This window comes from Piliocolobus tephrosceles, chromosome 7, assembly GCF_002776525.5.
Source record: "Piliocolobus tephrosceles isolate RC106 chromosome 7, ASM277652v3, whole genome shotgun sequence".
Classification (NCBI taxonomy): domain Eukaryota; kingdom Metazoa; phylum Chordata; class Mammalia; order Primates; family Cercopithecidae; genus Piliocolobus; species Piliocolobus tephrosceles.
Genome location: NC_045440.1, coordinates 97,047,797 through 97,063,891, shown reverse-complemented (window position 1 = coordinate 97,063,891; position 16,095 = coordinate 97,047,797). Strand labels below are relative to the sequence as shown.

General features: G+C 43.1%; 1 protein-coding gene across 2 annotated transcripts in view; it reads right to left on the bottom strand.

The window, feature by feature from the left end:
- The window catches only part of PTDSS1 (phosphatidylserine synthase 1), a 69,622-nt gene that overhangs the window by 39,166 nt on the left and 14,361 nt on the right, over nucleotides 1-16,095 (bottom strand). The window contains exons 3-4 of one of the 2 annotated variants that reach the window (XM_023183966.2): nucleotides 7,825-7,869; nucleotides 4,823-4,947 (exon numbers count right to left, since the gene is read on the bottom strand). In XM_023183966.2, coding sequence (XP_023039734.1) covers nucleotides 4,823-4,947; nucleotides 7,825-7,869 — 170 coding nt within the window. The remainder of the gene's footprint in view (nucleotides 1-4,822; nucleotides 4,948-7,824; nucleotides 7,870-16,095) is intronic. The other variant, XM_023183967.3, reaches the window with a different exon arrangement.

Here is a 16,095-nt window from a genome sequence, read left to right as displayed (position 1 = left end):
TGATGTTGACCTCGCAAAGCCATGACCAACCTTAACATTATAAAAAGAGAGACCACCAGACACTGTGTGCCTCCTAGTGTGATACGCAGCACCAGCTATGAAGCAGTCCCACTGTAAAAACTGATCTGGAATCTAGAATCTCATCCAGTCCCTACACCTGAGTTCTACTTTATAGAAGATACAGGGGGACAAAAAGAACATGTTAAATGATGATACTGCAAATGCAGCTGCAAAATCCAGATGTGAAAAACCCTATAGAATAAAGCAATGTGGTTTCTTTGACAAATAAACTTTCAGGAAATGATGAGGGGGAATTACAGATGAAAAGGGATTTAAAAGACACATCAACTGCAATGTGTAAACCTTGTCTGGATCCTATTTTGAATAAATCAACTGTACAGAACATTTACAAAGCAACTGCAGAAATGTGAACACTCACTGCGTACTGTTCACTGTTCAGTGGTTATGCTAAAAAAAAAAAAAAAAAAGAAAAGCCCATCTATTTTAGGTTTAATTTCTGAGAACTGTTTCAAAATAATCCAGGATGTGGACTGAAAAGGTAAAATAAGTTTGGGCCTGTGTCAATAATACTGACACTGGGTGATGGGTACATGAGGTTATAGATTCTCTCTACTCTTGCATAGGTTTTAAATTTTTCATAATAAAATTCTAAAAAGCTGTTGAAATTGTCTTAGGGTTCAATAGCCAACAATTATTGGTTTAATTTGCCTTCTTGTAGACTCCAAGCTCCAAGAGGACAGGGAGCATGCCCACCCTCTCCCCCACTCCCTCCAGCATGGGATGGTGTCTTACGAAGAAGAAAAGCGGGGTCAGCATTAATTCGCCAAAGACTGCTGCTTCAAGACAACCCAGTCTACAAACTTGTCTGAAATTTAAAGACATATTTTTGAATAGAATCAATATTTTAAAATGCAGCAAGTTTTCAATTACACAAACAAACTGCCTCTAATGGGATTTCAGTGATCCAATTTACAATATTTATAATATTATAATATTAATTCTAAGGGATTTATAATATTTATAAATATTTATATTTATAATATTTTATGAATATTTATAATATTTATATTATATAATATTTTATAATATTAATTTATAATATTGATTCTAAGAGAAAATGAAATCTGAGTCTCAATGTATGATACCAGGCATGGACCATGGTCTATCAAGATTAGGAATGGGTAGCAGCATAAAGGAGTGGAGAGACTAGGGACTCGGGCAAGCCAGGAATTATAGATCTGTCTTGCATAAAGGAACCACTAATGAATAGGTCCTTAGAATTGCAAAAGACAACTTTAAAGAAGTATAAAGGGATGGGATTAGAGATGGAGAAGATGAGGCTGTTTTAGCACCAGTTAGAACTCTACAAGCTGAACACAGCCTCGTGCTTTACTTTGGCAAGAAAGATTTAGCTAATACTTGAAAAATAGAGTTTAAAAGCCAGGTTCAGCTACTTGGGGGCTGTAACTGTGACATCTGGATGTCTCTGTGAGATCAAATTCCTAAGAAAGCCAGGTGTCAAGAGCATTATGATTCGATTCAATCTCCTCCTACTGGCTGTGAGAACTGGATCAACAGAAGCACACAAGCACATCCACCTGCAAGTCAGTTTACTTTGCAATGTGACCACTTTTGCTCAAAAATGCAAGATGTTTAGGAAAATATTACATTTGGGATCTTTCTCCCAGTTTCTATTTCCTAAGGCTCCTGTGAGCATCAAAGCACTTATTTTTATGACTATATACTGGAAGCACACTCCAAATGGAAAGTACAGATTTTGACGCCAGAGAGATCCATCAGCTTGTGTTTTCAGAAAGATACTGCATTTTAAGCTTCCATCTCCTCCTCTGTAAAATGGTGATATGAACATCTAGCATGCATGCATGAGGCTTACGTAGAATATAAAGTGCCCTGCACAGTGTCTGACAAATAGACAATTCATAATAAATAACTGCCATTATCCTCATAACCGTCATCTGCATTATCATCATCATGATAGGCTAAGATCTTAGTCAACCTCTGCCATTCTCTCCCTTAGAGTAAAAAAATTCCAAAACAGACTTTCTCCCCTGAGACTGATAAATAATTTCTGGCATTCTTATTTTAGCTTTAAGCATATCTCTTAAAAAATTTACAGATAACAATCTTTAAATACCACTCTAAGAAGGATTTCACCAGTGTCACTATGGAGGAATGATTATTTCTTGGACCTTTTATTAAGTCCCTTTGTATTACTTCTTGTTTGTCAAAGCAAGCCCATCTATGGCCCAAATTCCTGTTCTCCTTTTCAGAAAAGAATCAACCTGTACCAAATGTTGGGATTAAAAAACATTGGAAATCAACGTATTATTATATAAAATAGTGTGATGTTGTGATTCATAATAAATAAATAATTTGGTCCTTGTCCCCAGTTCCTGGCCCAGAGCTCCTGAAACCCTTGCAATTTTCCTGACCAATAGGGGTGCCAGGTGCATCTTTTGTTCTAATATCTATTCTTTGACCCCAGTTACTGACACAGAGTTCCTAATCCCTTGGAGTTTCCTGGGTGATAGGAGCATCTTTTGTTCTAATGAGGTGACTTGGTAAGTTCCTGGGTGGGGGCTGGTTATCAGAAAGACCAAACCATGATTAGAAGCCTAGAACTTTCAGTCCCACCCTCCATCTTCCGGGAAGGAGAGCAAGACTGGAGATTGAGTTAAAAATTGATCATGGGGGGCTGAGTGCAGTGGCTCATGCCTGTAATCCCAGCACTTTGGGAGGGCAAATCACCTGAGTTCAGGAGTTTGAGACCAGCCTGGCCAACATGGTGAAACCCTGTCTCTACTAAAAATACAAAAATTTGCTGGGTGTAGTGGTGGGTGCCTGTGGTCCCAGCTATTTGGGAGGCTGAGGCAGGAGAATTGCTTGAACCAGGGAGGTGGAGGTTACAGTGAGCCGAGATTGTGCCACTACATTCCAGCCTGGGGGACAGAGCGAGACTCCGTCTTTAAAAAATAAAACAATAAAATAAAAAAATAAAAATTCATCATGGGCTGGGTGTGGTGGCTCACGCCTGTAATTTCAGCACTTTGGGAGGCTGAGATGGGTTGATCACTTGAGGTCAGGAGTTCGAGACCAGCCTGGCCAACATGTTAAAACTCTGTCTCTACTAAAAATACAAAATCAGCCAAGTGTGGTGGCACATGCCTGTAATCCTAGTTCCTCAGGTGGCTGAGGCAGGAGAATCCTTTGAACCTGGGAGGCCAAGGTTGCGGTGAGCTGAGATCATGCCACTGTGCTCCAGCCTGGACGACAGAGTGAGGCGCCATCTCAAAACAGAAAAAAAAAAAGGCCAAGTATGGTGGCTTATGCCTGTAATCCCTGCATTCTGGGAGGCCGAGGCAGGCAGACCATTTGGGGTCAGGAGTTTGAGACCAGTCTGTCCAACATGGTGAGACCACCGTCTCTACTAAAAATACAAAAGTTAGCCGGGTGTAGTAGCAGGTGCCTGTAATCCTAGCTATTTGGGAGGCTGAGGCAGGAAAATTGCTTGAACCTGGGAGACAGAGGCTGCAGTGAGCCGAGATTGTGCCACTGCACTCCAGCCTAGGCAACAGAGTGAGACTCTGTCTCAAAAAAAAAAAAAAAAAGTTCAAGCCTATGTGATAGTCTCCATAAAAATCTCTGAACTCTCAGGTTCAGAGTTTCCAGGTTAGTGAACACATCCACATGCTGGGAGGGTGGTGTACCCCAACACCACAGAGACAGAAGCTTCTGCCCTCAGGACTCTGCTGGACCTCGCCCTAGGTACCTCTCCATCTGGCCGTTCGCCTGTATCCCGTATCATGTCCTTTACAATAAGCTGGCAAACTTAAATATTTCCCTGAGTTCTGTGAGTCATCATAGCAAATGATCATGCACAAGGAGGATATTGTGGGAACCCCTGATTTGTAGCTGATTGGTCAGAAGCACAGATGACAGCCTGGACTTGCGAATGGCATCTGAAATGTGGGCAGTCGTATGGGACGGGCCCTTAACTAGTGGGATCTGATGCTAACTCCAGGTGTCAGGAAAGTTGGAGAATTGCTTGGTGTGGGAAAACCCCACACATCTGGTCACAGAAGCATTCACTGTCAGTGAAGAGAAAAATATTGGTTTTTCCCATATAATTAGTCTCTTCAGCAAAAGCCAAAATAGAGTCGTTTTAGCCAAGAATAAAATTTTTTTGTATGGTTTAATAAAAATAATAGTAACAAATGAAATAGCCTAAATCATTACAACTGGCCTCTCTGTGGCAAGCAGTGGGGCAGGACCAAGGCATCAGAGCCAGAGAGTGCAGGTGCTGAGGGTGACGCTGACGGGTGCAGGGGCAGCCGCCGTGACCCAGAGCCTGGGGTGTTGGGGGCACCATGGCAGACCTCGCAGTAGGCCTCACAGATAATACTACTTTGTTCACTTCACAATAACCCCCAAGTAAGTATTACTATTTCAACTTACAAAAAAATGGAATAATCTAACAAGTACTTTGCCCAAAGTCCCACAACTACCAAGTAACAGAGGCAGAATTCACGCCCAAGGCTGTCTGACGATAAGGTGTGTATTGTTCCTCACAGACCCCTTTGCGTAATGAGAGGATTTCCTTTCCCTGGACTCTATCACCTGTGGACAACCATGCAACTCAACAACCCTCCCAGAGACCTGGTTTCTAGGTAACTACACAGGAAATATAGAGAAGAAACAATTCAAAATGTCAAGTCTACCACCTCTTACACCCAAGAAAGAATCTACCAGTTTCTCCAAGGGGCCGCTGACAAGTACATACCATGACATCTGCTTCCCTTGTGGCATATCGAAGATTTGGATCTAGCCAATACATGAGAGATTTAACCTGCTCGAAATTCAGGAAGAGTAGGAATACCAGGAACAGGAAGTAGAGCACACTGAGTCCTGAGAGAAACAAAAACATGCTGAAGTTTAGAAGAGATCCAATAGTCAGACACACACGTTACACATTAGACTCGAATGGCATTGCCAAAACCAGACACTAAGATTGCAGCACAGCCTGTTAAGACTCCTCTTATAATCTGGGATTTCCTTTGATGAGATAGTCTGATACACAGTCCTAATTCAGATTGAGAGGGGTCAATAAAACTATCTCTGAGAAACTGATGCTAACTTAGATTGAGACTTGAAGGACCGCGAGGCAAAAGGTGTGTGGGGTGAGTGTGAGGATCGCACGCGACATTCAGGTAGAGAACGGTGTGCAGGTCGGTTTCTGAAAAGAGAAATGTCTAGGACCCAATATGTGCCTAGAGCACTAGCAGAGAGGTGAACGGAGCAAGGTGACCCTGAAGTGACAGTCAGGGCTTAAAGGCTTAAAGGCCACGGACAACGTTTCAGATTTGATTGTAAGTTAAGTGGGGAAATAAGATGATCTAGGTAACATTTTAAAAAGCCAACTAAGTGGACTGGAGGGGGCAAGGCTGTGTGTGGACAGAACTACTGGTGTAAGGTTCAAGAGGTGGCCCAGGGTCACTTATTTGAGACTTACACTCCACATTAGCCCTTGTAAGCATTATTTTATTGTTCTGTCATCTCATAATTGCTATCCTAATAATCACTATGTGTAATTTAAAAAAGAAATGTTAACAATGCACTTTTAGAAGGCAAAAGCCTGTCCAATACATTTTAGAGAGATTTCAGAAACCATCACCTGGGGTTTTGTGGTTTTTCTTTCTCTTGAACCCATTGGAATTAAAATGTTTATGTGGGACATTTAGAGACCGTGATACAAATGACCTTGGATCACAGTGTCCATCCAAACTTGGCTCAGCGCTAATCTCCAGTGAGCCACTCCAGAGGAGAGCACGTCCGTGGCTGGAATGAAATCCACTGCAAGCGCTATAGTGCCAGGCCTTCCAATGGCCACCCCTCTCCAGGCCTCAGGGAGCTCAAAGGAGGCCCGGATGGTATGTGGCCAGCCCATAATTGTGCATCCTAGGGCCCAGGGAATGCACATTTTTAGGCAAGTCGATATGAGAATTGCCTTCAGTTTGCTCTTATGCACCACCCATTTTTTACTGATTTTCACCACAAATGCCCCCCACTACACTTTTTAATAATTATGATCCTCTTGAATAATTACATTAAGACAGAAAGAATCTGTGGTGCAGGGATTCTCAATCTGGAGTTCTCGGTTGGGCTTCGAGGTCTGTGAAGCCCTGGACACTATACGCAGAACTGTGCATGGTGAATGTCCACGGGTGCACACATAGGGAATGGGTCTATCTATAGGTCTCATCGGATTATCAAAGGGCTCCATGCTCCCAAAAGGCTCTCAGGAAGGAAATAAAACTGCTTATTACCTACCATAGATCATTTGAAATAGGAAGAATTCAGATGTGTCCAACTAGCTGAAAATAACTTTTAACTTCAAACAGCACTATTAAATCAATGGGAGGTATGTATATTATAGCCAGGACTATCTTTTTGAAAACGTAAATGGAATCAGGTCACTCTGGGAAAAACCCTCCCGTGATTTCCCCCTGCCCTTCATGCCCTGCTCTTTACCTGGCCCACAGTCCCCATGATTACATCTGTGCCCGATGACTCTCTGACCTCTCTCCTACTCTTCTCCCAGGGCTCACTATGCTTGGGCCACACTGGCCTGGAAGCGGTTTCTAGCTGTGGGCTATTTTAGCAGCTTTTCCCTTCGCCTGGGATGCTCTCCTCCCCCAGAATCTTTGCAGGCTTGGATCCTTCTTTGTATGACAGTTTCAGACTCAGCATCACTCCCTCAGGCCTCCCATCACTCCTCAAGCTAAAGCAGACACCAGCTCCTGTCACCTCCCCCGGTCTTAACTAGCTTCCTAATAACTTCAGATAGTTGACATTTTTTGATTACTGATTTGTGTAATAGTTTGTTTACTAACTGTCCTGTCTCCAAGTGGAAGGGCAGCTCCTTGAGGGCAGGCTCCTGTCTGTCTGGTCTTCCCTGGTGGCTTCAGGGCCCAGAGCAGCACCTGTTATACAGCACACTCAGTGAATGGCTGCTGAGTGAAAAGCTCACCAATCAGTTCAAAGAGACTAAGAGTTACCTAGAAGCTCTGAAGGCTGAAAGAATAATAGGCAGCCTTTAGCAAAATAGCAATTTCTTAGAGTTCTTGTACATTTTTACATAAGATTACATTTACCAAACCTAAAATGATTCATTTGGTGACTTATTTAGGCCAGATGAAGCCAATATCCGAAGTTCTGAAGATTCATTTTAAATCCATTTAGGTGATTTCACTATTTAGACTATAAAATCAAGTAAAAATAAGACATCCAATATTTATATGCTTATTTGTAACCCTTAGTTCAAATTAGGGTTCTTTGTCAGAAGTCTTTCTCTTTCCGAGTTCTCTCTCATTCGTAACACTGAAGAAACTGAATTGCTTTGTTTTCGTTCCCTCCCAGATGCTCACAAGACAAATGTGCTCATAGTAGGTACTTGGGCTTGCACTAGTAAAAAGCAATACGAAAACACACAAAGGAAAACAAGAGATATTTGCTTAAGTCAAATCCTGTGTACATTAAGAGACAACAACATAAGGAGGCACGTGGAGTTGAAACAGTCCACGTGTAAGAGAATTTAAGTCATCATCAACACTTCATTTTGTGTCAAGTAATTTTAAGAAACCACGTATATTAGGAACATCAAAAAGTAAAAAGCTAGAATAAAGTTTTAACTATTAAGAGTAGCAAGTAAAAGTCTTAAAGTGATGAACAGAAAAAAAGATTTAAAAAATAGAACATCATTTTACACTGCTAATGAAAACTCACCAAAAACCATTCGCCATAAGGCTGGATGAGGTCGAGTGAACGGACCTGCAGATAAATAACATTATAAAGTTAGAATGAACTGGTTTCAGAGAAGGCTAAAACTTAAGGTGCTGCTGATCTCCATACAGATAACAATAAGATAAAGCTCTCTACTGTTAAAAGTATTATTTTTTTTTTGCTTTGTTTTGTTTTCTTTGTCACATAAACACTTTGAGGTCAAAGTTTGGTTGAAATGTTTTCTCCACATTATAACAACTGTCACTACAATCATCACAGGCACCACTCTCCACACAAAGATTTTTTTAAAGCTTTGTCTTGAGAAGTCAGAACATAATTTCCCATGGAAACAATGTTGTGACAGTGAGTGGGTCACCAGGCTAGGCTTAAATGTCTGTGATACATATTGTACCTTAACAAGTAAAATGTCCCAGCTGTCCAGGAGCTCCAGGGAGAGAGGTTCTGGACAACACAGTCATCATTGTGTGAGTGCGTTTGCATGTGTGTGTGTGCATATGTGTGTGTGCATGAGAGAGACAGAGAGAAAGAGAAAGAGAGAGAGAGAGAGAGACTGAAAAATAACGGAGGAAAAAGAAACACTGTGTGGCTTTTGATTATGACCTGTGCTGACAAAACACCTCTGACATGGCAATCCAGTTCAGACACAAGCAGATTCCACACAACTGAAACAAAAGTCTCATAGGACAAAACTTTCCCTTACAACAAGTGATATGCCAATATTTTCTCTTTTTTCAGTAAAAAAGCAGAAGAGGGAGAAGAAAGCAAGCTAAGCCTTGACCTTACACCTCACAGCTATGGAAAAGCACCATTCTGGTAAGTACCTGTTCTGTGCGGGGCTGCTCACGCCTTTTGAACAGCCTTCCTACACTTGCAGAATTTCCAACGTTATGAATCCCGTGTTCCCAGGAGAGACACCAGAGCTTGTTTCCCAGCCTTCTTTACAGGTAGGGCCTGGTCTGCAGTGGCACTCATGCCAGTGTTGGCCTCAGGAGCTAGTGACAGTGAAGGGAGTAGGCATAGCTCTACCGAGTCTCTCTGTTTCTCTAGCCCTGGCCAGTAGGGGCAGTAGTCAGGTGGTGGCCGTCCAAAGTGGCACTCCCTTAGAATCCATTGCAGAAGTGACACTGGGGCAGACCATAGCCCACGCTCGCTGGGGTTTCCTCCTTAGAACAGTTCTGGGGGTGGTGCCTGTTTCTGGAAGCTCAGACTATGGCTGGTTTCCAAGCAAGCCTATGACACTGTGAGCCACTCCTAGTCTTTAACAGGCTCTTTAACGAGCACAGTCAGCTTCTGTTGCTTGCAATCTTGAATCCTATCTGAGGCAAATATTTCACTGTAATTTTTATTTCTGAATTCATTCTAAAATCATCTATATATTCTTTTTTTTGAGACGGAGTCTCGCTCTGCGGCCCAGGCTGGAGTGCTGTGGCTGGATCTCAGCTCACTGCAAGCTCCGCCTCCTGGGTTTACACCATTCTCTTGCCTCAGCCCCCTGAGTAGCTGGGACTACAGGCACCCGCCACGTCGCCCGGCTAGTTTTTTGTATTTTTTAGTAGAGACGGGGTTTCACCGTGTTAGCCAGGATGGTCTCGATCTCCTGACCTCGTGATCTGCCCGTCTCGGCCTCCCAAAGTGCTGGGATTACAGGCTTGAGCCACCGCGCCCGGCCAAATCATCTATATATTCTTAAAAAGACCACACTGAAACATATTTTAACTACTTTCTTTGGATGAGTCAAGTTCTTATTACGAAAATCAGTTATAAGAACTCCCCACCATTCATATCTATCAGTTCCTAGGTGGCAGTTCGGATGGTGAGTTTGGTTCATGAGAGACTCTGCCTTATCCAAATGTGTTTGGTCCCTGTGTTTTGGATGGCAGGTAGTGAGAACTCAGATGGTTAGGGGTTTATTGAAAATTCATCTAAATCTGCTTGATTTCTGAGTTCTAATAGCGAGGGCTCAGACAGTGAGGAATACCTGTATTCCTTTTCAAAATCAGCTGCTTCTTTCTCAGAAAGTCACAGTGAACGTTATAAACCAGGATCCCCCACCAGGTAATATGAAACCATCACGTTTTGTCAAGTCATTGGGAAACTCATGGCTAAAACTGTCATCTTTTCAGTTATTTTCATTTCCAAATACTCCTCTTTACTCGTGGTAGGTGATAGCTCTTGACTTGTCACCGTAAGTGACTTCTGCATTTTGTTGGCCTCCTGGCTTGCAAATATTACTTCGTTTTTATGTTGCAAATAACAGCATAAAATTAACTTTTTAGACATAAAATGCGACGTTAGTTTTCTGTATAGTTTCCTCTTATAAGGTTCAACTCTAAAACTGTATGACCTATTATTTGGCTTGTGACAAAATCAGCACTTAAAAATCCTATGATGTTATTCTCAGGAGCAATCATAATGACAGAAGTCAGCAGTACCTTCCTGAGCACTTACTATGCACCAGGCTGTGGAACGAGACACCCCCACACAGTGTCATAAGGACTCAGTGACAAAGGTGTCATCATTACTCCCACTTTACAGATAAGGATACTGAGGCAGAGGAACCTGCCCCAGGTCATGCAGCTCATGGAATCTACCTCAGTTCCATCAGAGCCTCCTGTGTCACCAGGTTGAGTCGTAAGGAGCACCTGGGGACTTTCCTATGAACTTTCACAGAACTGGGTGAGCTCAGGAAGAGGAGAGGGTTAGAGAGGGTGTCTGAGGGTTGAGCCCGGACTGGTTTCAGAACCAGGAGACCGAGGGGAAAGAAACAAGCTAGGGGTGTTTAGAGCTGATGCAATAAGCTGGCTCAGGAAGAGCAAGGGAACTGATGGCTCTAAAGATAAAAGCCAGGGACCACCCTAATCCAGGGAGGTGGGAACCACTGGTAACTCTTGCCTACAAAAAGTGAGATAAGGCCCTGGAATGTAAGATGAGCCTTTCAGTAACTAACTTCAAAACCCAGTCTAGGTTTGATTTCAACCATCAAATCTTTATGTGAGGCTTGTCATAACTGCCCATGGCCTCCTGGGAAAAAAACTCTGAATTTTTTTTAAAAACTCTAATTTTTTAAAGTGGTATTTTAGAAAGTACATTTTCGTAGCATTATACACTAACAGTGCAATCTTTACCATCAGACAGCAGCAAAAGTATCATTTTACTTTTTCAAAAAAAAAAAAAAAATCGAGGATGAGGCTGGCGTGTTCTAGATTATAAATCCTGATACTTATGCTCACTAGGTTACCTGCACCTGGCCACTCCAGTCAGAGCCTAAGGGTGTATGTGCCAGGGGTAGGGACACAACTGAGGAGGAGCCCCGCCTTCCACAGCATCACCTGCCCGGCATGAGCCCCACCTGTAGCATCCTATGAACGTTCATGTCATCTCAATGCCTTCCTCACAGATCTTGTTTCCCAACAGACTACTGACTACTTTCCCAGTGGTCTTGTTAAGGCAGGCTTCCTTTCCTTCTGACCATTGTTATGGTTCTGAGGTTATTAGAAGGGCTCCGCCTCATGATTGCCTTCCACAGGAGTTCCTACTCCTTATCTGTGCTTTATATCGGATTTGATGAAAGTTGCCTGGGAGAATTTGGATCTGTGGTGCGGTTACTTACTGTCTTGCTTATGTTGGAGAATTGGGGAAGACTTCTTAGGGCAGTGGTGCAGCAACAAATGCTGGGTTTTGGTTTTCTTATGAGGGACATTTAAAAACTATGTGTTTTATTTTCTTTATTGTTCCTTCCACCTAGACTACATCATTTTCTTTTTCTTTTCTTTTTTTTTTTTCTTTTTGAGATGGAGTCTCACCCTGTCACGCAGCTGGAGTGCAGTGGCACGATCTCAGCTCACTGCAGGCTTCGTCTCCCAGATTCAAGTGATTCTCCTGCTTCAGCCTCCCTAGTAGCTGGGATTACAGGTGCGCGCCACCATGCCCAGCTAATTTTTGTATTTTTAGTAGAGACAAGGTTTCACCATGTTGGCCAGGCTGGTCTCAAACGCCTGACCTCAAGTGATCCACCCACCTCAGCCTACCAAAGTGCTGAGATTACAGGTGTCAGCCACCACGCCTGACCTAAAATACATCATTTTCAATCAGATATTAAGAGCAAGATTAATTTCAAAAGAAATAGAAACCAAATGTCTTCATCATGAGAAGAGCTAGCATTTTAAAATCTACGTCAGAAATTAGAAAATAAGATCATTGCCTGACTCACCAGAAACAGTTATACCTATAAAAAATTAAGTTTACAGGACTTCACCTTAGGGAAATACAATTCTTTTAATAAAAATCAGACATTGCCTGTCCAACAGCTAACATTTGTATCCTCAGGCCAGAGGCCTCCTGGCAGACCCTCTTAGTCAGCTTCTCCTTTTGATTATTATTAGTTAGAGTTCTTTGAGGGAAATTTGAGAAGGTGAAAAAAATGATCTCTAGGCAACTTTCAAACCTAAGGAAAAGAAAATTTATTTATTTATTTATTTATTTATTTGAGATGGAGTATTGCTCTGTTACCCACACTGGAGTGCAGTGGCACAATCTCAACTCACTGCAACCTCCACCTCCTGGGTTCATGCAATTCTCCTACCTCAGCCTCCTGAACAGCTGGGATTACAGGTATGCGCCACCCCACCTGGCTAAGTTTTGTATTTTTAGTAGAGATGAGGTTTCACCGTGTTAGCCAGGCTGGTCTTGAACTCCTGACCTCAAGTGATCCACCAGCCACTGCGCTGGGCTGGAAAATTTTTTTTTACAAAAAGTAGTGAAGCAGGGGACACAGGATGGAAGGAGAAAGGAACTCTTTTTGTTTTTGTTTTTAAATTTAGAAGATAGTGACCTTTTGGATCACTTTTAAACATCAAGGAGACATGATTACCATTATTTTAGCAAAGAGAAGTCAAAGGACAATGATAAACTCAGGAAAAATAAGAAATACTAGTTTTCCACTCTCCTCAAAGACCTTAAAAAAGTGCTGAGTGCAGCTGAGTGAGGTGGCTCATGCCTATAATCCCAGCACTTTGGGAGGCCAAGGCAGGCGGATCACCTGAGGTCAGGAGTTCGAGACCAGCCTGGCCAACATAGTGAAACCCTGTCTCTACTAAAAATACAAAAAAAAGTTAGCTGGGCGTGGTGGCGTGCACCTGTAATTCCAGCTACTCAGGAGGCTGAGGCACAAGAATCGCTTGAGCCTGGGAGGTGGCGGGTACAGTGAGGAGAGATCGCGCCACTGCACTCCAGCCTGGACAACATAGTAAGACTCTGTCTCAAAAAAAAAAAGTGCTGAGTGGTGTTTCTCTTGCAGACAACAAAAAGAAAAAAAGGAGGGCTTGTTCTGTGAACTTTTTCCAGGTGGATTTATTACTTAATTCAACATATGTTAATGAGAAGTTACTGTCGGCCAGGCACTTGAAGTACAGATGAGGCTGAGCTAGTTTCGGGGGCGTGGTAAGGTGGAAAGGGGATGAACAACAGTTAAAGAGAGTTCTCAGAAACAGGAAACATACACCAGAAGGACTCCCGTTGAAAGAAATCTCCAGGCAACTGGAGACTCAAATAGGTTTCTAAATTTCACTCCAGTGATAGGGTGGTATAGTTAAAATTACACATACACTTGAGTGTCAGTTGCTATAATGGGATGAAGGTAGCAATTAAAACATTTTTGTAAGGAAGCCAAAAGAGAATGAAGAGGACAACTGAAGAGGCAAAGAGGGCAGGAGAGAAGAAGTGTAAAAGCGGACATCAGACCCTCTCCGTCCCCTGCTCTCACTGCCAGTCCTCTCCCTCCACATCTGCTTACGGGATTGAAGCAAAGAACCATCCTGGGACCTAATCCTGCCACTCACCCTGTTGATTGTGACACAAAATTTTGTTTGAGTGTCCACTCCTCTGCCATATAACTCAGGAGTGGATTCTAAACCAGCGGAGATAATCCTAGTCCCCTGTCATTCTTCTAGCCAACAAATATCTGTTGAACATCTACTCCTCTACACACTATAAATTTCTGTCCCTGGAACTGATTGAGAAGAGACATGTGGCCCAGTCCTAGTCAAAGACATGTAAGTGTGCTGGAGGATCGTTAGAAAAGGGGTCTCTACTCAAGTAAAGACACACAAGACGAGATGATCTCTTCATCTGCTGGCCACTGCCTGCCACTATATGGCTGGCACTGCAGGAGCTGTCTCAAGGCCAGCAGGGCAGACTGCAGGCTAGAAGACGGCAGAACAGAAAGGGGTAAAGAAGCTGGCTCTTCACAGGTCACTGAGCTGCTGAATTAGTCAGCTTGCCAACCACCCTATCTCAGAACGTCTTGTTATGTAAGAAAATAACGAATTTCCTTAGGGTTTAAGTCATTTTGAAATGCATTTTCTATCACTTGTAGCCAAAAGCATCCTATTATAAAACCCTATGGAGAAAGTCAAGGGCCTTCTTTGTTATTTCGACTCTTCGAAAAGAATCACAAAGCTCCCTTCCTGTAGGAGTTGACCAAGTCTACCACATAAATAACATATATGAACTCACACATACTTGATGAGACAAATGGACACAATCCACTTTTGGCCTATATACAGCCATGCAGGGCAGCATTTACCAGGTCAAGGATAAATGCATTTCAAGTTGCCAAAAAATTGTTCCGGGCATGCTATCCACTGCAGGCACTTCCCCAAAACTGTCTGTGAAGGAGAGGGCACGTTTGGGCTCCATTTCTCCCATTCATTTTCATTACTTGAGTTGAGAATATGTGCCAAGGGTGGGGAGAATGGAAAATAAGGGGACAAGACTGAATGAGAAGGGGCACATACACTCCAGTCACAGAGGCAGCCGTTCAGCACGGGCTCCTGGGGAGGCCTGTGGCCTGAGAGCGGGCTCTAACAGGGGAGGCCACGCACCTCACGGGCACCCTGCCCAGGGCCCTCCCAACTCCCCACCATCTCCACTGGCACCTTCCAAAGCCATCCCTAATTTGAAAATATTCAGTAACATTCTTTCATGTGGAAAAGTTAGTTTTACTACTCTTTGGTAAGGTGTGAATAAACAGATCTTTAGAAAACAAATGAGGTAAACACAGTATGTTTGCTATGTATACATGGCTTCTAGAGAATTCAAGTCCTCCTTTTGCTGACTAATGTCCCAATCCCTCCTGCACAGGACACTGAACTGCCATCCTCCTTGTTCATACCTTCTATACCCATCTGAAACCTTATTGTTAGCATGGTCTGGCTTTCGGTGAATGGTGTGTTTGTGTGTGTGTGCGCGCGCGTATGTGCCCGGGAGGAAAAAAAAAGACGGTAGGGCAGAAATAGAGTAGAAACAGGATACAGTAGGAAGGCTTAGATCAATGTGTCAGCTCCTGCCAGTCACAGACAACACATCAGAGCATCGACTCAGTCACCACCCACCTCCTTTGTGGGATGCAAAGCACGCTATGTCCAGGCCAACTAAGACCCCACCCTGGGGGAAAAGACAAGCCAAAGACTGACAGAAAAAAAGAGAAACAGGAGGAGACAGAAACATACTATGGAGAAAGCCAGAGATAAAGCATACCGCAGTGGACCTAATATGAGATACGACCAGAGCAGCACCGCGGAAGGAAAATGCACAGCTCGTGCCCTGCCAGCAGGCTGACATCAAAGGCTGGGGGACATGGTGGCATGTTTCAGCCTTCTCACTGGTAAACCGAGCTGACTGAACTAAATGAGCTCTGTGGCTCCTCCTCCCTTTGTGTGTATCGTAAAGTCCATGCAGCCAGGATAAGAAAACCGAGCTTCAGTTTTATCTTTCCAGAATCAAAACGAAAGCACGGTTCCACAACGAGAGATTGAGCAGGTAAAGTCAACTTTGAAGATTAGAGGACTTCATTGGGGAACAGAGAGGCAAAGCCAGAAGAAATCACACAAAGTGTTACATCAAATAGATTTAATCCCCTTAACCTTCAGTGCCTTTTGTACCTCAAGAAAAACATCTGCTAATGAAGCCCCAATACTCAGCTCCTGCTAAAGACTTAGAGAAGGGACGGCTATAAAATCACAGCTATTGAGAGACTACTCTTTTTGAATCCTCACACTTCTAAAACAGCTCTGGGCTCAGAAACAGCAAAATTTTTAAAAGGAGCCAAAAAGAAACCGTCAAAGCCATGAAAAAGTAACCCTTGAGAACTAAGCAACAAGTAACACAGGTCAAGGAAAGCTGAAGACTTAAAGAACAGACCTGATACCTTTGCACTGATCAGTTTCCTGAGGACATATGCATGTATCATGCTCT